Here is a 23,171-nt window from a genome sequence, read left to right on the forward strand (position 1 = left end):
TGACAACTTGCATACAATCTGACAACCAGATTCAAGATTCCAATATTCATACCGTTATACAGTTCTACGATAGGAATCATATCTTATATTCTTGCTACGCTGGAACTCCTCATCTGCCAGACTACAAGGGGTTACTTATAGTATTACGTCATAAGGTCTGCAGACATTTTACAGTTTCCATAGGAGGTATTAGAAATAATAAGAGGCAATTCCTCTCCCCTACCTGTGCTCGGTTAGCTGGGTCCTTTTTGATCCACTTGATCATGGTCTCATATACCAGCTCTTCGGCTTTAGTGTTCAGACTGTCATTTGAAATGTATGAGACAAAATCTTCTCTGGAAATATTCAGGATCTCCTCTTGATTGGCCACGTCTGAGAAGTTCTGCAGGGCATATGCCTTGGCCATATTATACAGCTCCACGCATTGCATGGCTTCTGCCATGGCCAGGATGCCCAGGCAGTTGTTGGCAGTCAGCTGTTTTTCTGCACAGAGAAACACAAGCAAATCACTGGTATTTTACGGGCTGTGGCTGTCATTATAAGCACTACATGATGATAACCTGCTTAATCTGCTCGTGATTAAATATAAAAAGGCTGGTAATTATAACTTTATATAAAGCTGAGGGTTAGTATGTAACAAAGGCAATATAACAAACCTGACAATAATAAGATTTAAGGTGTGGACCTCATCATTTGATGTTCCTTCTGCTAATTAATTCTTAATCTATCACCTTCCAGTAATGACATTAATTCTCTCATCTCCTCATAATCATGCCCATAACATTCAGTTTAGTCCTCTCATTAAAAAAAATGGGACAGGTCACTGCCTTCAACAAGATCAACACACTGGTCTTCTGCTGCTGTAATCACATAATCTCTTTACTTTATACCCCTGCCCTTTCATATGCAGCCCTCTACTATCTAACACAAAGAAATGAGTGGATAGGACAAGTCATTGCCTACCACAAGGTCAGAATTCCCCCCTTCTGCTGCATCTAATTGCTACATGGTGCTCAGTTCCAGCATACTTCATACCTCACATATAGCCAATTATCCCATAACACAATGAGACGAGTGGACAGGAATGGTCACTGCATCACACAAGATCAGAACACATCTCTTCTGCTGCATTTAACTGCTACAGAGTGCTTCAATTCCAAATAGTTTATACATCACACATGGCCTATTATCCTACAACACAATGAGATAAGTGGACAGGACAGGTCACTGTCTCCCACAAGCTCAGAACACTTGTCTTCTGCTGTTCTAATAATTTCCATCATTGGACCGGCTACAGGGTGCTTTTTACCTCATAACACAATGAGATGGGTGGACAGGACAGGTCACTGCTTCTATAAGATCAGAACACTCATCTTCTGCTGCTCTAATCATTTCAATCATTTGTCTAGCTACAGAGTTCTCAGTTCCCACATATTTCAAAACTCACTTATAGCCTATTACCCACTATATAACACAATTAGATGGGTGGACAGGACAGGTGACCGACTGCCTCTCACAAGATCAGAACACTCCTCTTCTGCTGCGCCAATCATTTCCATCATCTGACTGCCTACAGGCAATTCCCACATATTTTAAATCTCATTTATAGCCTTTTAGCTATAACACAATGAGATGGGTGGACAGGACAGGTCACTGTCTCCCGCAAGATTGGGACACTCCTCTTCAGCTGCTCTAATCAGGTCCATCAAATGTCTGGCTACAGGGTGCTCCATTTCTGCATACTTCAAGCCTCATTTATAGCCTTTTACCTACAACACAGTGACATGGGTGGACAGGACAAGGTCCCTTTCTCCCGCTGCTCTCCCCTTTCTCTCCTCTTCTGCTGCTCTAATCATTTTCCTCATCTGACTGCCTACAGGGTTGCCGGTTTCCACATATTTTAAATCTCATGTATAGCCTTTTACCTATAACACTATGAGATGGGTGGACAGGACTGGTCACTGTCTCCCGCAAGATCAGAACACTCCTCTTCTGCTGCTCTAATCATGTCCATCATCTGTCTGGCTACAGGGTGCTCAGTTCCTGAATACTTCAAGCCTCATTTATAGCCTTTTACCTACAACACAGTGAGACGGGTGGACAGGACTGGTCACTGTCTCCCACAAGATCAGAACACTTGTCTTCTGCTGTTCTAATCATTTGCATCATCTGACTGACCACAGGGTGCTCAGTTCCCACAGACTTCCTATATCATGCTCAACCCTTTACCCAATAACAATCAGATGAGTAGACTGGACAGGTCTCTCTCTCAAAAAAGATGGGCACACTCTTCTCCTGGTGCTGTATTCATAACGTCACATCTGGCCCTTTACCCACTATAACTATTAGATGAGCAGATAGTGTTGAATGTAATTTAGCAAGACGTAGCAGACAGATTGAAGAGAGTATGACTACAAGATCACACAATAGAGGGACTGCATATGAGCCATAGACTCAAAACGATAATAGATTTTTCATCAAGGCTATCTTTAAAGTTGATTTTTATTAGTGGTTTCAAAGGAGGACACACCCTTTTATTAATGAGAAGGTTTCCATATTAAAGGGGTTCTCTGGGCATTATAGTAAATGCACCTAAACAGGAAAAGAAGAGTCCACACCCGCTTTGCACCCTAGCGGAAGTGCCTGCAGCGTGTGCGAGTGTAATGAAGACAGCTTCATCGCGGCAAAAGGGATGGGTGAGTACTATCTAACAGCTCTTCCTTCCACAGGTCATTAGGAAGTACTGGATAACTAAAATGCCCAGAGAGCCCCTTTAAATTCCCAAATCACAGTTTATATAATCCGATGACTCACAGTGACAGGGAATGTGCAGATATAGTAGGGCTGAGTTTGTCATTTGTTGGGGATCTCCGGAAGCTAAAAAATACATAAAAATATGTATTTACCTCTTATTTCCTCCACCACTTCAGAGCTGATGCTCTAGTTTGAATTTTTTATTACATTTGCTGTTTTTAAAAATTTTATTTATATCTTTTTATATTTATAGGAGTTTAATATTGATGAGATATCCTTAGGATAGGTCATCAATATTTGAATGCCTTGCACTTCCACAATAGGCTGTTTGAAGGGGCTGCGGGCCAGGGCTGCAGCTTCTTCACAGTATACCAAGCACAGCGTCTGTCCCTTTTATCACCATCTCTAATGGCGTGACGTCACCAGGCTCACTGCTAGGCGGAAGCTTCCACCTAGCAGAAACCTGGTATGTCACCGGATCTGCAGAAAAAGCACGAAATGCTCCGATGCTCATGGGCAGTGATGGCCAGTTCGCATTGTTCGCCCGCGAACATATGCGAGCTGCCATCTTTTTTCACAAGACCGGCGAGGCACAGGTAAGCCTTTACCTGTGCCTGTGCGCGAGCCGGTCTGAAAACAAGTGCGGTCAGCGGGAGCAGGCAGGTCCGAGAACAGCCACCGGGCGCCTTCATCGGGCTGTTCTCGGAACTGCCTGCTCCTGGTGACCGCATTTGTTTTCAGACCGGCTCGCGGCACAGGCACAGGTAAGGGCTTACCTGTGCCTCGCCGGACTTGTGAAAAAAGATGACAGCTCGCATATGTTCGCAGGCGAACAATGCGAACTGGCCACCACTGCTCATGGGGCTGAGTGGGGGAAGAAGGCTCTGAACCCAGACAACCCCTTTAAGTCCTACAAACCCCTTTAATGTATCTCATTACCACTGCACAGAAAAATAATTAAATGACAAAATCAGCTCTGCCATATAATCACTGCAACATATTAAACAAAAAAAAGATGAAAATAGGACATAAAATGCATGGATTTTGGGTATAGAGCTGAGGACATGGGTTGCTAGATGGCCGCTAGCACATCCGCTATACCCAGTCCCCATAGCTCTATGTGCTTTTATTGTGTAAAAAAAATGATTTGATACATATGCAAATTAACCTGAGATGAGTCCTGTCCCCGACTCATCTCAGGGACAGGACTCATCTCATCTCAGGTTAATTTGCATATGTATTAAATCGTTTTGACACAATAAAATAAAAGCACACAGAGCTATGGGGACTGGATATTGCGGATGTGCTAGCGACCATCTAATAACCCATGTCCTCAGCTCTATACACAAAATCCCGGTGACAGTTTCCCTTTAAGTGAACCTTAACCATAACCTTGTTCCAATATGGCCTTGCCCATATCAGGCCTCCCTGAAGGCCTCATGCACATGACCGTGTCCATTTTGCGGTCCACAAAATATGGACACGGACAGTGTGGCGTCCGCATTTTTTGGGGGACCTATTGACTTCAATGGGTTCGTGGTCTGCGTTTGGTGGACATATTCTATCTTTTTGTGGAACGGATATACTGATGCAGAAAGCACATGGATGATCCGCGTTCCTTCTGCATCCGTATGTCCGTCCGGCAAAAATGGCTACACAATGTGGACCACAGACGCGCTGAAGTCAATAGGTCCGCAAAAAAAAAAAATGTGGTATCCTTATTTTGCAGATTCGCAATTTGCGGCCTGCAAAATATACACGGTGGTGTGCAGGAGGCCTGAAGCCATAGTATAAAATACGATTTCGTCCTACCTAAGAACGACACGCAGACTTTACAGAACGTGTGGAACTGGAACTTGCTCGCGGATTCCAGGAGAATTTTTGCATTGGCTGAATCTATGATCAGGGAACCTGTATAGACAAATTCCAGTAACAGTTCTAAGACTTCCGCATTGATATTGGACATAGCCAGCTCCAGTTTCTCCCCGTTTTTAGCTTGTTCCTTCGACGACCTGGCAAATACAATGACATTTTTTGAGATGGGTTCATTCACACTGTAAAAAAACTAAAATAAAAACAACAAAAAAATAACAGAATTGTGCATATGATCATCATCAACTCCTTGAGACAGATGGAAGATTATACATTAATACAACTCATCTCTTCCTGGATCTGAAAGAGAAGGGTTTATATTTTTTTAAGTATCATTCAGCGAAATTGAAAAAAAAAAGTAAAAAAAAAAACAAGTAAAAAAACCCACAAAAAAAACATTTTATTGCTATGGTTATCTGCATTCTCATGCATAAGAGGTTGCATACGTAAGGAGTATGAGGCGACGTTAATGAAAATGGGATACAATGTTAGTTTTCAAAGGGAAACAATACATTTTAATGAGATCATTAATTACGGAGTGTGAGAAAGACTCTAAAATTGCTCAACTGAAGCAGATTGTTGATGTATTTGAATATGCATTTGTAACGAGAAGGAATTAAAGCTGCGCCAATTTAACTTTCTTTTCAGAGATTGCTTGCTTTTTTTTTCCTTTTCAATTTTTTTTCCCCCTTTTATTATTATTATCATTTTTTCTTATTTTGTCAAAAAAGGCACTTGACATTTAGATTTGTCTCCGTGAGGCATTCTCCTTGCCTGTAGCACAAAATGATAATTAATTTAATCTTTTTGATTTTAACAAATGGTGTAGAATCCAAAAATATAAGCCTTAGGGCTCTTTCGAGTTTAAAAAAAATTCTGTTCAGCCATGTCTTAGCTATAGGGGTTAACGCGCACAGTTTCATGTTGAATTGATCCATAATAGGCAACACTGACATATCTATGGGCCTATGTGCACCTCTGTGGGCCTCCGATTTCACGCGGAATATGGAATATGGAATTCATTAGGTCCATCACATGCCGTATCATGGGGGGATATTCCATTAGGAAAAAAATTTCCTCAATATCTCAGTGCTATATGGCAGCACAAACAGTGCTTACGGCTCCATAATGCGGACCCACAGGGTCCCTCCAAAATGCAACCAATCAGGTTGCAGCTCATATGGGAAAATGAAAGCATTGCTATGATTCGCTGTTAAAGGCCTCTACTCCCTCTAGTTACTTCCATTTTGTTTATTTTTCACCCTCTATACAACAACCAATCAGACATCAACTTTCACCCTAAGTTCACACCTGAGCGTTTTACAGCGCGTTCAAACGCGCTGTAAAACGCTCAACACGTGAAAACCAATGCTTCCCTATGGCCCTGGTTTACACTTGAGCGTTTTACAGCGCGTTTGAATGCGCTGTAAAACGCCCGACGCATAAACAAGTTCTTAAACTTTTTTTTGGGCGTTTGTCGCGCGTTTTGGCCATAGACTCATTGGACAACACTGCAGTCAATCACACAAACGCACGTCAAACGCGCGTTTACTATTGCAAAAAAACGCGCGACAAATACGCGCGTTAAACGCGCTTTCAGAAACGCTCAGGTGCGAACCCAGGGTCATTATTTGTCCTCTGAAAGCTGATTGGCTGCTGAGTCTTAGCCTATTATATAACCCCTTATTAGCCTGGAAATTATTCTCCGACCCATGGACCAATTGTTATTTTTTTCCAAAAGGGAAAGAAATTAATAATTTAACAAAAATTGGGGCAGAACAACAATTTGGCTAAAAAATGTGTAACTAAAACATGGCAAATGGACATAAATTCCTAATATATATACAGACGTGGACAAAATTGTTGGTACCCTTTGGTCAATGAAAGAAAAAGTCACAATGGTCACAGAAATAACTTTAATCTGACAAAAGTAATAATAAATTAAAATTCTATAAATGTTAACCAATGAAAGTCAGACATTGTTTTTCAACCATGCTTCAACAGAATTATGTAAAAAAATAAACTCATGAAACAGGCATGGACAAAAATGATGGTACCCCTAACTTAATATTTTGTTGCGCAACCTTTTGAGGCAATCACTGCAATCAAACGCTTCCTGTAACTGTCAATGAGACATCTGCACCTCTCAGCAGGTATTTTGGCCCACTCCTCATGAGCAAACTGCTCCAGTTGTGTCCGGTTTGAAGGGTGCCTTTTCCAGACTGCATGTTTCAGCTCCTTCCAAAGATGCTCAATAGGATTGAGGTCAGGGCTCATAGAAGGCCACTTTAGAATAGTCCAATTTTTTCCTCTTAGCCATTCTTGGGTGTTTTTAGCGGTGTGTTTTGGGTCATTGTCCTGTTGCAAGACCCATGACCTGCGACTGAGACCAAGCTTTCTGACACTGGCTAGTACATTTCTCTCTAGAATTCCTTGATAGTCTTGAGATTTCATTGTACCCTGCACAGATTCAAGACACCCTGTGCCAGACGCAGCAAAGCAGCCCCAGAACATAACAGAGCCTCCTCCATGTTTCACAGTAGGGACAGTGTTCTTTTCTTGATATGCTTCATTTTTTCGTCTGTGAACATACAGCTGATGTGCCTTGGCAAAAACTTCGATTTTTGTCTCATCTGTCCACAGGACATTCTCCCAGAAGCTTTGTGGCTTGTCAACATGTAGTTTGGCATATTCCAGTCTTGCTTTTTTATGATTCGTTTTCAACAATGGTGTCCTCCTTGGTCGTCTCCCATGTAGTCCACTTTGGCTCAAACAACGACGGATGGTGCGATCTGACACTGATGTTCCTTGAGCATGAAGTTCACCTTGAATCTCTTTAGAAGTCTTTCTAGGCTCTTTTGTTACCATTCGGATTATCCGTCTCTTAGATTTGTCATCAATTTTCCTCCTGCGGCCACGTCCAGGGAGGTTGGCTACAGTCCCATGGATCTTAAACTTATGAATAATATGTGCAACTGTACTCACAGGAACATCTAGTTGCTTGGAGATGGTCTTATAGCCTTTACCTTTAACATGCTTGTCTATAATTTTCTTTCTGATCTCTTGAGACAGCTCTTTCCTTTGCTTCCTCTGGTCCATGTCGAGTGTGGTACACACCATATCACCAAACAACACAGTGATTACCTGGAGCCATATATATAGGCCCAATGGCTGATTACAAGGTTGTAGACACCTGTGATGCTAATTAGTGGACACACCTTGAATTAACATGTCCCTTTGGTCACATTATGTTCTGTGTTTTCTAGGGGTACCATCATTTTTGTCCATGCCTGTTTCATGAGTTTATTTTTTTACATAATTCTGTTGAAGCATGGTTGAAAAACAATGTCTGACTTTCATTGGTTAACATTTATAGAATTTTAATTTATTATTACTTTTGTCAGATTAAAGTTATTTCTGTGACCATTGTGACTTTTTCTTTCATTGACCAAAGGGTACCAACAATTTTGTCCACGTCTGTATATATATATATATATATATAGTAATAAAAAAATCCAGTCCAGCTGGTATTAATTTAATTACTATTTCTATCTGTATTACTTTTTTTTATGTTACTGATGAACATTGTTATATTAACGTTATGCTGTGACTGCTGTCAGCCAGCTTTGAGTCTGGTTGCTATGGACACATTGCCTAACAACCAAGGACTATTCAATGAGGTTGTCAAGTAGTGAGCCCCTAGCAACCAGTTTAAATCCAGCCACTCAGGTCTTTTGGCCAAGGAATAATTGTCACTGAATTAAGGGAAAGATTTTTGTTGGAACTTCGAATGTATGGGGGTCATTTATCAAACTGGTGTAAAGTATAACTTGCTTAGTTTCCTATAGCAACCAATGAGATTCCACCTTTAATTTTTGACAGCTACATTTGGAAAATGAAAGGTGGAATATGATAGGTTGCTATGGGCAACTAACCTAGTTGTACTTTACACTAGTTTGATAAATGACCCCAGTAGTCTTGGAAAGAATTTCTTTATCTCACTGCCAAGGGAATAAAAATTTAAGTCGAGAAGCCCTTAGAATAGACATTATGGTGGTGACTGTAAAACGACTAGGGATACTGATGACAATGACAGTAAAAATAGTTGTAGGAAAACACTATGGGAGAGATTTATCAAACTGGTGTCAAGGAAAACTGGCTGAGTTGCCCATAGCAACCAATCAGATTCCACCTAGCATTCTCCAAAGGAGCTCTGAGAAATGAAAGGTGGAATCTGATTGGTTGCTATGGGTAACTAAGCCAGTTTTCCTTTACACCAGTTTTAATAAAAACTCCCCCTTTAGGCATAATTTATCACAGCTGTCTATCGGAAAGATGGGCCTCGTTCCCCATAGCAACCAATCACAGCTCAGCTTTCATTCTTTCAGGGCAGTTTAGGAAATTAAATATCAGCGCTGACTGGTTGTTATGGGCAACAAGGCCTTGTAACTAGCATAAGAAAATTGGGCAATAAAAGAGATTTGATTTTATTGATCGCTGAGATAATGGTCACCAGTGGACTACCATTTCACTGATAGCTGGTTCCCCTGACTACTATAAGCATGCACTCTTAGCCGAGTGTGAATGTGTATTTTAATGGGGAGAGGTGAATAAGTCGCTGCAAGACTGTTCTGGTAGCAGCTTATCTTCCCTGGGGAGGAAGGATCAAGCACGTTTGAAATCCAACATGCCTGATCTGACAATGAGGGAAAGGGGACCCTCATACACATTATACTTCATCCGATCCTTGTGCAATTATTAAAGGGGTTATGCCATAATCAGACATCACATAATACATGACAACCTCTCTCTAAGGCCTCTTGCACACGACCGTATGCCCTCCGACATACGGTCCGTGAGCGGGCCCTAAGTGCCCGAGCGGCATTGATCTTGCGCACGGGAGTACACAGCATCATAGATTACAATGATGCTGTGCACGTCGGGCCGCCCGCGGTGCTATTGTCCCGCACTCATATGATCATATATCTCAGAGGGCATACGGCCGTGGGCAAGAGGCCTTAAATGCTAGAACCAGCCCTGTCCCACACATGGGTCCAGAGATCTCCACATTCATTGCTCTGCTAGATTTATTTCAGTCTGGCAGCTCAGGGAGGCGTGTCCTTTCTGCTGTAGTTCTTTCCCTGTCACTGCCACAGCGATATGGTTGGTGGCAGTTGAATATTTAAACTCAGCACCCGCGACCACCTCAGCGAGGCGGACAAGAAATAAGAAAAAGAACAAACAGCAGGGGGTGCTATACAGATAGATTTCATTTAATAACTGTGGCTATACTAAAATGTTTCATGACATGCAATTATAAAAGCATTCAGCTCCAGGTGCCATTTTAAAAATAGTAGAATACTTTTCGAGGCACAATGTAGAATATTTTTGTGGCAGAACCCCTTTAAAGAGGACCTTTCACCGATCCTGACACTGTGAACTAAGCATACAGACATGGAGAGCGGCGCCCGGGGATCTCACTGCACTATTATCCCTGGGCGCCGCTCCGGTCTCCCGCTATGCCCTCCGGTATCTCCGCTCACTAAGTTATAGTAGGCGGAGATTTCAGTCACTAAGTTATAGTAGGCGGAGTCTGCCCTTGTTCTTCTGTAGCGCTGGCCAATCGCAGCGCAGAGCTCACAGCCTGGGAGGTTATTCTCTCCCAGGCTGTGAGCTCTGCGATGCGATTGGCCAGCGCTACAGAAGAACAAGGGCAGACTCCGCCTACTATAACTTTGTGACCGGAGATACCGGAGGGCATAGCAGGAGAACGGAGCGGCGCCCGGGGATAATAATAAGTGCAGTGAGATCCCCGGGCGCCGCTCTACATGTCTGTATACTTAGTTCACAATATCAGGATCGGTGAAAGGTCCTCTTTAAGTCTAAGGTGTTTGGGGACCTTTATCCTACCTTGCAGCTTTTTTTATCAGTCACGGAATCATCTATAATATCACATTATGTCAAGGGGCCATTCCAGTTTTTTCATGTTTTTTTTTTTCAATTTTAGGGTTAATTTATTTTATCCGTATCTTAAATTCCCCTTCCGTCTTTCCTTCTCTCTTGATGTTCCCTTAGCTTGAGGTATGTGGATTTATACTAACCGAAAGTTTGACCAAGCAAGAGTTGAAAGAAGGAAAAAAAAAAATGTATATATAAAAGAAGCCTGAGCCACTGTGGGAAATATAAAGATAGAATAAAAGATAGCGAATCAATCAAACTAACAGCAAAGCACTAGAAGGGGACAAATCCTAGGCCACGGCTGGCGCATGAAGGTGCTTTCGCAGCTCAGGGCTGTACGATAGGAAGAGAAAGTGATATACTTTGAGCTTTTCTTTTCAGAATCGACTCGCTGTGACCTGTGATCTTTAAACAGGCTCTGATATAGCGTGAAGATATATAAAATAAAACGCAGTCTTTCATCAGGCTTTTTGATCTTTTTTTTTTTTCAAGGTTATATGTTAAAAAAAGGTGTTTTTTATATATTTTTTGTTCTAAAAATATATTGTTCCCTTTAGGCACTAAAAGAAAAGACCTCGGTGACACAGCTTTGAAAACGGAATACGAGACAAGATAGACAGACAAATGGTTAGAGACGGAAAGTCAAGGAAGAGGGGGAGAGGGAGGGAGTCACCCAGATCTCCCGCACGAAGCCAGAAGCCATCCTTAAGGAGTTTTCAAGTCTGTTTTCCTGCATAAAGCGCTAAATCATTTGAAAATCAAGAATATTGCCTGCATTTGGAAGGGTGCATTAGTGCATTGGGACTGCTATTGCGAATGTCGCGACCGGATAGGCCTGAAAGAGCAAACAAATAGTGAGAGAGTTTGGTAACGAAGAGGGAAAAAAAAAAAAAAGAAGGGGAAAAGCAAGATGTTATTTTGGAAAAAATATGGATATTAAACATAGCACACGGCCGACTGTAGAGAAGGCTTTCCTGAATTCCTGCAGCATCCTAGAAGAACTGACGTTAACAATCTGGATTCCTAGCCCGGCTACAGGTTTACACACGGAGACAACAGGAAATGAAATGAGCACGTCTTTGGTGTCGGTTCTTCTATGCCGACCATGACGCAGCCTGAATTATTAATCTAGCTAAAGCTATAACAGTTTATCGTGACAAGGTTTAACATTAGGAATGAAAAAGTGTGAAAAATTAGACGGCACACATTCACTCGGCAATGAACAGTCACACAGAAAGGCCTGCGTTGGTCTGAAAGGCATGGCACGCTGATATACACACATACTGTACATATAACTAGATAATAAAAATGTGCATTGTCATCGTAAGGTCATCGTATACAGGGCGGCATACTTGCACATATCATCATCATTGTGGGACAAGGGCGTCCAATGCCTGTTCACCCATTGCTCATGTACGCATTGGGCTCGATCAGAGTCTGTGGACGCCCCAGGGCAAACCTTTAGAGACCACCTCTTTTTTTTTTTTGGGGAGGAAGAAAATAGTAATACTGCCATCATACTGCTCTAATAGTGCCTAAGTAATTCCACCATACAGAAACCATATAGCAAAATTTATAAAAGTGGCATGCGTAAAACACACAGCAGTGCCCTCATAGCACTGTCAGAGCAGGTACCATAAAGTACATTTAGGCCATGGTTGGGGCAGGATAGTTGAGGCTATCATGGTTAGTCCATACTAACCATGGAAATATCACCTCATAATAGTTGTCATAAAGTACTTATTAATAGCTTTAGATCTGCTACATTATATAGGTATCCTAGAAACTGGAAAGCACACCCAAAATTCTGGTTGCTTAGGTCAAAACTTTTGATGGCCCAACATGGTCCCTATGTTCTAGCAGGATGCCAGGGAAGGAGTTTGCTGCCCCTAGTCACTGGACTTTATCAGTCCATATAGAAACTTCTAGTCGGCTACTATTATTTCCATGATCATAGTTGAATGTTTTCTAGAAATATCATTATTAAAGGATTCGGTTCCTCTAGGCCAACTATTTGGGTTGGCTTAATAGGCAAGGGCATGCGGTGCCTTCAGTTCAGCTACATTATATAGGTATCCTAGAAACTGGAAAGCACATCCTAAATTCTGTTTGCTTAGGCCAAAACATTTGGTAGCCCAACATGTTCCCTAGCAAAACATCAGTCCAGATAGAAACTTCTAGTCGGCACTGCTAACATTATTGCCATGCTCAGAATTGAATGTTTTCCAGAAATATCATTATTAAAGGATCCGGTTCCTCTAGGCCAGGAATGCCCAACCTGCGGCCCTCCAGCTACAACTCCCAGCATGCTTGACAGCCTACACCTATTAGGGCATGCTGGGAGTTGTAGTGTTGTAACAGCTGGAGGGCCAAAGGTTGGGCATCCCTGCTCTAGGCCAACTATTGGGGTCAGCTTAATAGGCATTATAATTTAAATTTAGTCTTTATCCAGGTCAACACAGCTGGTATGGTAGTAGACACCTGAGAAGGACAGATGGAACTTGCTTCATAAACTCTATTCTAATAAAAAAAAATGTTTTCCTTCTTGTAGAGTTGAGGTTGTGGGCCGTCGGCATGACCGGGGTGACCTCTACCATATCGGCTTCTCCAGAAACATACTGTTCAGCACACCATATAATTTTGCTACCTGAAACCACAATTATACAGCACTAAACTTGTAAATAAAAGTCTATGTAGGGGTGTTCTATAGACTATAGTCTATAGACTCTATTAGCACCACTATTTTCTTTTCCTTGGTGCTAGCCTTGGTGGTCCTGTAGATGTCTTCATATTCCTAGTTAGTGACTATAGTAGTCCCTGAGGTGTTCTCTTATAAATTCTATTAGTTATATTCGCTCTGGAAAAGCTCTGTGAGAACTAATATGGCCACAATTATGTGGGGTACCTAGAGGATGAGGGACAATAAAAATATAATTTTTTTTCAGGTGATGGTTTACATCTCCTGGTAATCCTATACTATTTACGTTAAAATTGGTGAGACCAAACTCGAGTGGACCCACTCCCTCCTCCTGCTCACTGAAGCCACATTGGTCCACCCTTATGTTATGTGTCACCTTGCCACCATTACTACTTCCAAGACTGGAATTTACCTACCTTTACATTGATGCATAAAGTAGTAGCTAGGCCTTCCTTTTCTCAGCGCAAAGTTTCAGTTTACCTTGCCCTGTATCTAATGACCACGATCAAGGCAAAGCCCTCTGGCATTCCTCAACTGGGGCACATGTCCTGTCTGCCCCAACTCAAGCTACACCCCAGATGAATCCCCTCTGCCTATCACTGGATAATTTGTCCTATTGTCCTCTAGGACATTGTGAAAGCTGGGTGACAAGCTATTTGAGAAGCCATATTGGTTTTCACCCAACTCTAACTTTAATTACATTTTTCATCCATATTCTCCTAGTGAGCACTGACCGATTACTTTACAAGCCCCTGACCTTGATCTCCCTGACACCAGCCCAGGTTAGCAGAGCTGGATACCAAGCATTCCCGTCTTTTCTGATACCTTTCAGCCCACTCAATAATATTTCTTTCTTAAATACTTTATCCTGGAAGCGACATAATCTCTTCCTCCTATTTGATTTTTGTTGTAACCAGAAATGTCTCCCTGCTTTATATCACCGGGGATAAATGCATTACTCAGGGTTTGTGATACGCATCAAGCTTTTAAGGGGGCAGAGTTCGTCCGAAATCCTGTAAAGTAAGCAAACAACTACGGGAAAGAATATTTCATGAAAAATAAAGCCCCATGAGAAAGGAAATACAGAGGTATTAAAAGGGTTACAGACAATTAGCGCCTCTAATTACGAGTCTTCAGATCTATTTTCTGTAAGTGTAATCAAGTCAATTGCCACTTTCTTGTAATAGCGATGTGAGTGGGGAATGACTGTGCTCCTGGAGAAAAGGCAGCAATACTTATATATATGAGACTATTTGGAAAAGTGCAGTAAAGCATAGGGTGAAAATGTGGCCTCAAAAGTTCTGCAATGGAGAGAGCCTTGCATACAATATATACAAGGCTAGTGTTCCACTTCTCCTCATCTGTGTGGTCCCTAAAGGTCAAGGGATGCTTTTCTGAATGAGAAGCAACCCTAATGACATTCTGCAGAAAATACATGTACTAAACTACAGAGGACTGGGGGAAAGTTATTTTCTCTGATGAAGCCCCCTCTGACTGTTTGGGACATCTGGAAAAATTATTGTCTGGAGAAGAAAAGGTAAGCGCTACTCTGAGTCCATGCCAACAGTAAAGTATCCTGAAAAATGTATGTGTGGGGTTGCTTCTCATCCACTAGAGTGGGCTCAGGGGCATAACTACCATAGCCGCAGACCATGCGACTGCTATGGGGCTCAGGTCAAGAGGGGGCCCTGTCTTAGTTGGGATTATCTCCTCTTCTAATGCAGGTGAAAACTTGGTCAGGACTCTACCCTCTAAAGGAACAACTTTTAGCAAATAAAGTAGTGGAAAAATGCTACGGCGCCCTTACTTCTCTATGTACGCCACTGAGTGGGTGTCACAACCAGACAGCTGAGAAGCTCTGACAGAGGCCTTTCAGAACCTCCTCCTTGAGTTCTGTGTTGTGGTATTCAGCTCCTCCTCTCATTAGCGTCTCTCAGCTGTTATGTGTTGGACTAATTGTTTCCCTTTAAATTCTTCCCCAGAATGCTTTTCTGGGCGGCTTATATTTCTTCCTGGAGTATGTGTGCTTGCCCATCTGGTTCTCCTCTCCTCCACAAAGTTAAGTGTTACACTGTTATCTGTTATTTTCTGTTTGCTGGATCCCAGGTGACCCTGACTCCCTCCGTGTCTGGTGTAGGGAGCCGGTGGTCGTGTCCCCTCACTATTGTAGGGTGCTCAGGGCTTTATAGTCAAGGTTCGTGGATATGCATACCTCCACCATTCGGATCTATGCATAGGCTGAGCAGCCAGGGAAAGTGCCAGGTCTTCTACAGGGGTCTCCCTTTCGTTCCTTAGCTTTTGGATCCAGCGAGACATTTATGCATGTTGTTTTGCCTTGTTACCTGTACACATTCCGTGACAGTGGGCTCACAATTTGGACTAAAAACTGCCATGAATAAAACATTGGATCAAAGTATTCTCTAGGAGCTACTTCTCCCAACCATCCAGGAGCAAACTGGTGAAGGAGCATGAGAACGTGAGAACTAAGTGGCTCGGTGAACAAAACACTGACATTTTGGTTCCATAGCCAGGAAACTTCACAGATCTCAATCTCATTGAGAACCTGGGGTCAATCCTCTAAAAGCAGATGGACAAAGAAAAACACAAAAATTGTGATGAACTCCAGACACTGATTTGATCAGAATGGGTTGTCATCAATCAGGACTTGGCCCCTAAATAAGCGTTGTCTAGCAACAGATGCTACTGCCACCAGGTGTCTACACTAGATCTACATGATCTTGTCAGAACCAATGTAGTCACCCACTATTCCACCAAAGGCTGATGACAAACCAGCAGATCCTCTAACCCAAGACTTATCCTAGAAAGTTAGCTGCCCAGTACTGGAGAGAGAAATACTACATTAGTCATTTTATTATTATTTATATATATATATATATATATATATATATATATATAGAAAATTTATATTATTATGTTATTACAATTTTTTTTAACACAATTATGTGTATTTTTTGTAACCCAACTTTGTCTTTCTATATAAATACTCATGCTGGGATTTCTAGAAGAGCTGTTTCGGCCCATATCCAGGACAGCAGAGTTGGATGTTAACACTTACATTGTTCTCTTTTAACTTGATTTATGAACAATGTGTTATATTATATTCATTGTGAACTATTTAGTTAGCAGATGCATAGAAATAGTGCCCTAAAGGAGGGCAAAATGGGAATTTAAATGTAAATCCAAGCTTAAAAGCTGTCCATTCATGAAAGAAACATATACAATGGGGTCAAGTATGGAAAATACTGTAAAAGTCATATTCCCCATAGTGACCAATCAGACGTATACATTCCGCAAATTCAAAACAATAGGTTGCTAGGGGCAACACCACTGATACAATCTCCTCTTAGACTACCATGAAGGCAGATGATCTAAATCTTATCATCGGAATACTGCCGAATGATTCTCCGGTCTGAAAATCATAAAGCTTCGTATGAAAGATTCAATCCCTACCAACATGGCATCAAGGAAATAGAATTCTCTACTTGTTTCCACACCGTTATCACGTCCCAGGGCCTCCTTCTTTATAGCCATTGCTGTAACGCTGTCTTTGTTATTTTAAATTACTTTTTTTAAACAATTTTTGAAAAATGAAGCCGAATTTCGATTTGCTCCCAAGTCCGTCATTTTAAGCTCAGAGCAATATCTGCAGAGAGCACATTGAAGAAAAAAAATTAATGGAAAGAAAAGGCCGCGGGAGGCCACCCTCTTCATTCCAGTTACCGTTTGTTTTTGTGTAAAATAAATATATTGAGCCCAGCTTGTGCTCGGCCCTTAATAAATGTGTGTGGACCTCTCCTGCTCTCGCCTGGTCATGCAAATTTGGCCTGAGAGAAACAATTGCTGCCAGCTGTTCGGTTCTATTGTCTTATATTTCTCGTTCATGTACTGTAGAACAGATTGGCCTGTACGTTATACTGCAGTGTTTAAAGAGGACCTATTAGCCCATCAATGTGTTAGTGTTACTTCTCGTATGCCCCTTAAAATAACAATTCTAATGCATCTTTTGTTCGAGCTAGCTCTCCAATGTGCTTCCTCCAATGTAATTCCTTCTGATTCGGGGGATACTATATTTCCTTAGGTAGAGTGCCTAACAGACCAGGTAATGTTCCTCTGGAACTTTGGGACAAGGGTATGAATATGAGCTCTTAGCAGGCTGATGTCACGGTCCCTCCTGTGACAGGGGTCAGAAGATCTAAGAGACTGGCTGCATGTGATCTGACAGCCGCTCTGGTTTCACTTTTCTGTGTTGTTGCTGGGTATGACCACACCTCTGGTCTCAGTTTTAAGTAGTCATTCTAACTCCTCTATTTAGTCTGGCCTCACCCATCATGCTATGCGGTTGATAGCTCCTTTTAGGTTGTGAAGAGCTGGTGTCTGGTTCTCCTCTGAGTACCTGCTCATCTGCATACTTCGGAGTTAAGTGTCTTTTCCCTATTTCTTGTAGATGGTTTTCCCCTACCTTTTGTTATTAGGCCTGAGGGAGTCTCCTGTTCCTTCAGCTGGGAAGGAACAGGTCATCTCTTGTCCTGACACTATTTCCAGGGCCCTTTAGGGTCAGATAGGGCCTAGGTTCCAGCATATGAACATTCCTACCATCAAGGTCTGTTCATACTTATAGTAGTCAGGGCTCAGTTTAGGGAATCACTAGATGGTGACCTTTCACTAGTTTCCAGGCCTAGTGCCTTTTCCCTTCTCGCTTGTGGTCGGTGTGGAGTGATCTACCCACACCGCTCCATGACAGCTGCCTGGCCTACAAGACTCTTCATGCCATTTAAGTGCTCTCCATAAGGAAATATAGTATCTTCCGATTGCTGACTTAGGCCTCTCACCCAGTTACATAGCTAATACAATTGAAAAAAGACATAAGTCCATCAACTTCAACCAAGGGATAGGTGGGAAATTGACACTCGATTTCTACACGTTTTCATAAGCATTAATGTTGTTTACTTTTAAGAATTCATCTAAACCCTTTTTAAAACTGTCCACTGTTCCTGCTGTGATCACGTCCTGAGGAAGTCTATTCCACAGATTCACAGTTCTTACAGTAAAGAAGCTTTGACGCTTCTGGAGACTGAACTTTTTCTTCTCCAGTCGGAGGCAGTGCCCCCTTGTCCTTTGAGGGCATTTTATATGGAACATCTTTTCACCGTATTGTTTGTATGGCCCACTTATATATTTGTATAGGGTAATCATGTCCCCCCTTAGATGTCTCTTCTCAAGACTAAATAAATTCAATTATTTTAGTCCTTCTTCATAACTAAGACCCTCCAGGCCCCTTATCAGTTTAGTTGCTCTCCTCTGTACTTTTTCCAGCTGAAGTGCATCCTTTCTATAGACTGGTGCTTAGAACTGAACTGCATATTCCAGATGAGGCCGCACCAACGCTTTGTAAAGTGGCAATATTACATCCCTCCCCCACGAGTCCATGCCTCGTTTAAAGCATCACAATATCATGGTGGTCTTAGAAGCAGCTTAAGTTAAGCCAGTACTCTCTGCTCTGCACTGATAAAGGGAAATCACCCTGAAACAGCTGTCTGCAGATGAGATGCTGGCTTATTTAATATCCAAGTCATGTCTCAAGGCCTGTTTAAAAGGTTGAAAGTTGACTTATAGGATAGCTGTCTTACATCTGGTGGAGTTATAGGCTAATTTATCATGGAAATACAGAATGAATAAGTTGACTACTTGGTATCACCATTTGTCAATGTAGCATGTCCCTACATTGCTACGTTGCCGGGAAGAATAACAGAGGCACTGCACCATACAGGGTTCTAAAAAAAGATGTTCCAGTGTTTTACGGAAAAAAGACATCATGGGGATGGACAATTATCTTCAGGATAGGTTATTAATATCAAATTGGTGGAGGTCCAACTTCCGACATCCTGACTGATCAAATATTTGAAGGGGCTGTGGTGCACGGACGAGTGCTGTAAGCTCTTTATTGTATACCAAGCACAGCGCCACACATTGTAGAGTGGCTGTGCTTGATATTGCAGCTCAGTCTTATTCACTTAATGACTAATGGATGTGATGTCACTGGCTGAAGTGAAGGCGGCGGCACACGCTGGAGCGCCACAACCCCTTCCAACAGTTGACTGGCAGGGGTGCCAGCAATTGGACTCCCAACAATCTGATATTGATGACTTATCCTGTGGCTAGCTCATTAATATCTACCTACCAGAGAACCCCTTTAGTACCAATCCACTTAGGTGACCACACATCATCATAACTGTTAAAGGGGTTGTCAAGAATGACATGAATGGTTCTTCCTAAAACAGCACCATACCTGTCCACAGGTTATATGCGGTATTGCAGCTCAGACTCATTCTCTATAATGGAGCTGAGCTGCAATATCAGACACCAGCTATGGACATCTGTGGTGCGTTTTTCTAGGACAAAGCAGCTAGATTTCTCTAATCCCAGTCAGCCCTTTTAAGTTTTTATCAACTATAATTGTATTTTTATTTGACAGAGGCCAAAAAGCACTGATTTTCTTTATAACTTTTCTGCCTTTGTACTTTATTTACACTAAAGTTTCCTGTTTTATCAAGAAAGGATAAATCTTGAAAGTACTGTAAGAATGGGAAGAGAGAGAATAAAAAAAAAAAAAAAGATTTGTGTGGAGACAGAAGATGCGAAAAAAAAAATAAATAAAAAATAATAGCTTACAAAAATAAATAAATAAAATAAAAAGCTGGTCGATATACTTTTCTGCATCATCTATCACACATTTCATTATAAATCAAAAGATGTCTCTCTCTCCATCTTTGAGTTATTCAACAGAAATAATAAAACGCAAATTCAAGGGTTCATTCATTTTTTTTTTCTCTGAGAAGAGAAGTTATGAAGAAGACAGATGTGACAGCTTACTGAATATGCTAAAATTTACTTTCACAGATTCTTTCAACATATTTTCCATCTGGAACTTACACCGTCTCTCAGATTTTTTTTTTTCTAATACTGTGTGAAGCATGAACAAAAGTAAACAATAAACTTTAATATAAAATATATCAGTAAATCTTGGCAAAATGGGTCAGAATTTGTATCTTTTTTATTTTTTAAGGGTGCTTTTGTTTTTTCCATAAAAATATTTTTGTGTTCTTTATCGATTAATTTGAAATTTTAAAAAGTCATAATTTTAAAATTTTACATTAAGATGCTAAATCAGTCCTATTTTAGTTGTATAAAATTATTGAAATTTCCCTAAAGCTTAAAGTCTAAATTTTTTCTGGGCTTGTGAAGGATGAAAGAGTTTTTACTTACAATGAAAATTTATGGAATTGAAATTCAATAATTATAAGAAAAAAGCAATCGATATTCATATTGTTAGGAATGGATCGGTATATCTAGAAGACAGTGGTTATTTTTTTTTTATAGGATTACATATTGGGCAGAGCATTTTAGGAAGCATCATGATGCAAGAAATACTTTTTTGACGCTTTTTAAGATAACGTCAGTGAATGTTTCTTTTCCAATAATGTCTACCAATTTATTGTTGTACACATTGTCAAAATTATAAACTAAGGTGATTTTTATAATAGATACTGGATTTTCTCTAGACTAAAATTCTATTCTAAGCTATTATTATGGGTGGTCTAATTTAAGTGTCATTTTGACATTTTTTTGGTGGATTAAACACAAGGCTGGAAATGCACATGCATTTTTTTAAACAAAGGCCAGAAGCAGGAAGGAAGAAGCGGGAAGGAAGAAGCGGGAACGAGAAGTGCACGTGGCCATATACATAAAATGTACATCATCCAAATCCCATGAGTTCAGCAGCACCGGCCAACCATCCTAAAGGGGTTCTCCGGGAATTAAGAAAATGAAAATACCTAAATATTACTTTATTATAAATATATTCCAAAATACATTTCATTAGCTATATTGGTTCGTTTTGTCTAGGGAGCAATCATTAGGAGAAATAAAATGGCTGCCGTCCTATTAGTCTACACAAAACCCGTCCTTGTCACACAGGAGGACAAGTTACTTCAGAACACTGTGGTAAAGAGCTGCCTCATCCTCCTCTCTGCTCTACTTGTCAGGGATTATGATCCTGAATACAGCTGATAAGATCTTCAGCTGAATCTCTGAAGGAAAGGAGCTCATTAGGAGACATGAAGTACAGAGAGGTTGGACAGGACAGACTGTTGTAATGGAGACTGCATACGAATGCTGCTGCTCATTACTCACATCTCCACCATCCTCTCTGTACTTCATATCTCCTCATAAGCTCCATTCCTTCAGAGATTCAGCTAAATCTCATATTAAACTGTATTCAGGATCATAATCCCTGACAAGTAGTGTAAAGAGGAGGATGAGGCAGCTCTTTAGCTCAGTGTTATGAAGTAACTTGTCCGGCTGTGTTATTAGGACAGGTTTTTAGTGTACTAATAGGACAGCGGCCATTTTGTTTCTCCTAATGATTGCTCCCTAGACAAAACAAGCCATTATAACTAATAAAAGGTATTTGGGAATATATTTATAATAAAGTACTATTTAAATATTTTTATTTTCTTGAATCTCGGAGAACCTATTTAAAGGACATCTGTCAGCAGATCTGTCCCTATGAAACTGGCTGACCATGTTCATATGTGCTTACATTGCTGAGAAAAATGATGTTTTAATATATGCAAATGATCTGCCATTACACCAAGAAGCTCTGCTCTCTCTGCCGTACCCTCTGCATGTTAATTGACAGGGCAGTGAACACATCATAATGCTTGGCCTTGTTGAATAAAAGAGCAGAGGGCACAGCAGTTGCAGAGAGAGCAGAACCTCCAGGTGTAACGGCAACACCCCCGTTGCTCTTAGATGCTCATTTGCATATATTAAAACATAATTTTTCTCGGATATGGGGGCACATATGAACATGGGACCAACATAGATGTATTAAGCTGCCAAGTGCATATGTAACAGGTCAGACAGGTTTATAGGTACAGATCTGCTGACAGGTGCCCTTTAAGTTTATGGCCATCCTCGACCTTGATTGGACAGTTGGATTTCAACATGAATGATCCTTTCTTCTCAGGAAGATAAGCTGCTGCCTGAGGTGTGTTATTTCACTCTCCGACTTGGCCAGCTCAGTATGAGGGGTCGGGAACGATATGTCTGCCAACAGACATCTAAGCCTAAGTTCTTCCTTTATATTTCCCATTCCTTTAATATCCACTCCTGACTTTGGCTCAAAAACGTTGCATCAAAAACATTTCTGATTCCAGCCATACTGCTTTCACCAGGACTCTACTGAGGGCAATGATGACGTCTACTGATTTAGCACACAATACTTTTGGATTTTTTTCAAAGGCAAAATAATTTGTAGTTTTTTGGCAGGTATCGATATTCCCATATAAACTCCCCAGTCTCAGGAGACATCTCAAGAATCCATGCGGCTCAGTAAAGTCTATGGATACACCTCTGAGTCATACTGGGGAAATATATAATATATAACACTATAATATATAACACTATATATTATAACACTGTCAACTACAGAGAGACTCGAAACTAGTAAACTACTAGTTCTCCAGGTCCAAGAATTTATATTAGTTCCATGAAAGGGGAAAAAAATCCCACTGTTGTGACCATTCTGATCAAAATTCTATTTTATGTTCAAATTTGCTCCTTGTATACTGCTCAGGAAGCAAGGTGAGGTGGATAAAGTTAAACCCCTTAGCATTATTTTTTAAATCCGAATAGGACAATAATTCGGCGATAATTTATTAGTGAGTATCTTTATAGCGGTTGCAGATCCAGATTCTTCCATGACAGTATGTGGGCAGGTTTCAGCCAACATAAGTAGGAGCTTACCGCATTCAGTACTGTGTTATGGATGCTGCTCCTTCTAGTGGTTGCGCCTGAGTTTTTTACT

General features: G+C 41.1%; 1 protein-coding gene across 1 annotated transcript in view; it reads right to left on the minus strand.

Annotated features, from left to right (window-relative positions):
* Window positions 1-223: 223 nt before the first annotated feature.
* Window positions 224-23,171, minus strand: part of LOC122923402 (kelch-like protein 29) — a gene marked incomplete at its 3' end in the record, with an annotated part of 166,656 nt that continues 143,708 nt past the window's right edge. The window contains exons 5-6 of the mRNA XM_044274198.1: window positions 4,567-4,766; window positions 224-483 (exon numbers count right to left, since the gene is read on the minus strand). Coding sequence (XP_044130133.1) covers window positions 224-483; window positions 4,567-4,766 — 460 coding nt within the window. The remainder of the gene's footprint in view (window positions 484-4,566; window positions 4,767-23,171) is intronic.

The sequence above is a fragment of the Bufo gargarizans genome, unplaced genomic scaffold (genome assembly GCF_014858855.1).
Source record: "Bufo gargarizans isolate SCDJY-AF-19 unplaced genomic scaffold, ASM1485885v1 original_scaffold_1573_pilon, whole genome shotgun sequence".
In the NCBI taxonomy this organism is placed as follows: domain Eukaryota; kingdom Metazoa; phylum Chordata; class Amphibia; order Anura; family Bufonidae; genus Bufo; species Bufo gargarizans.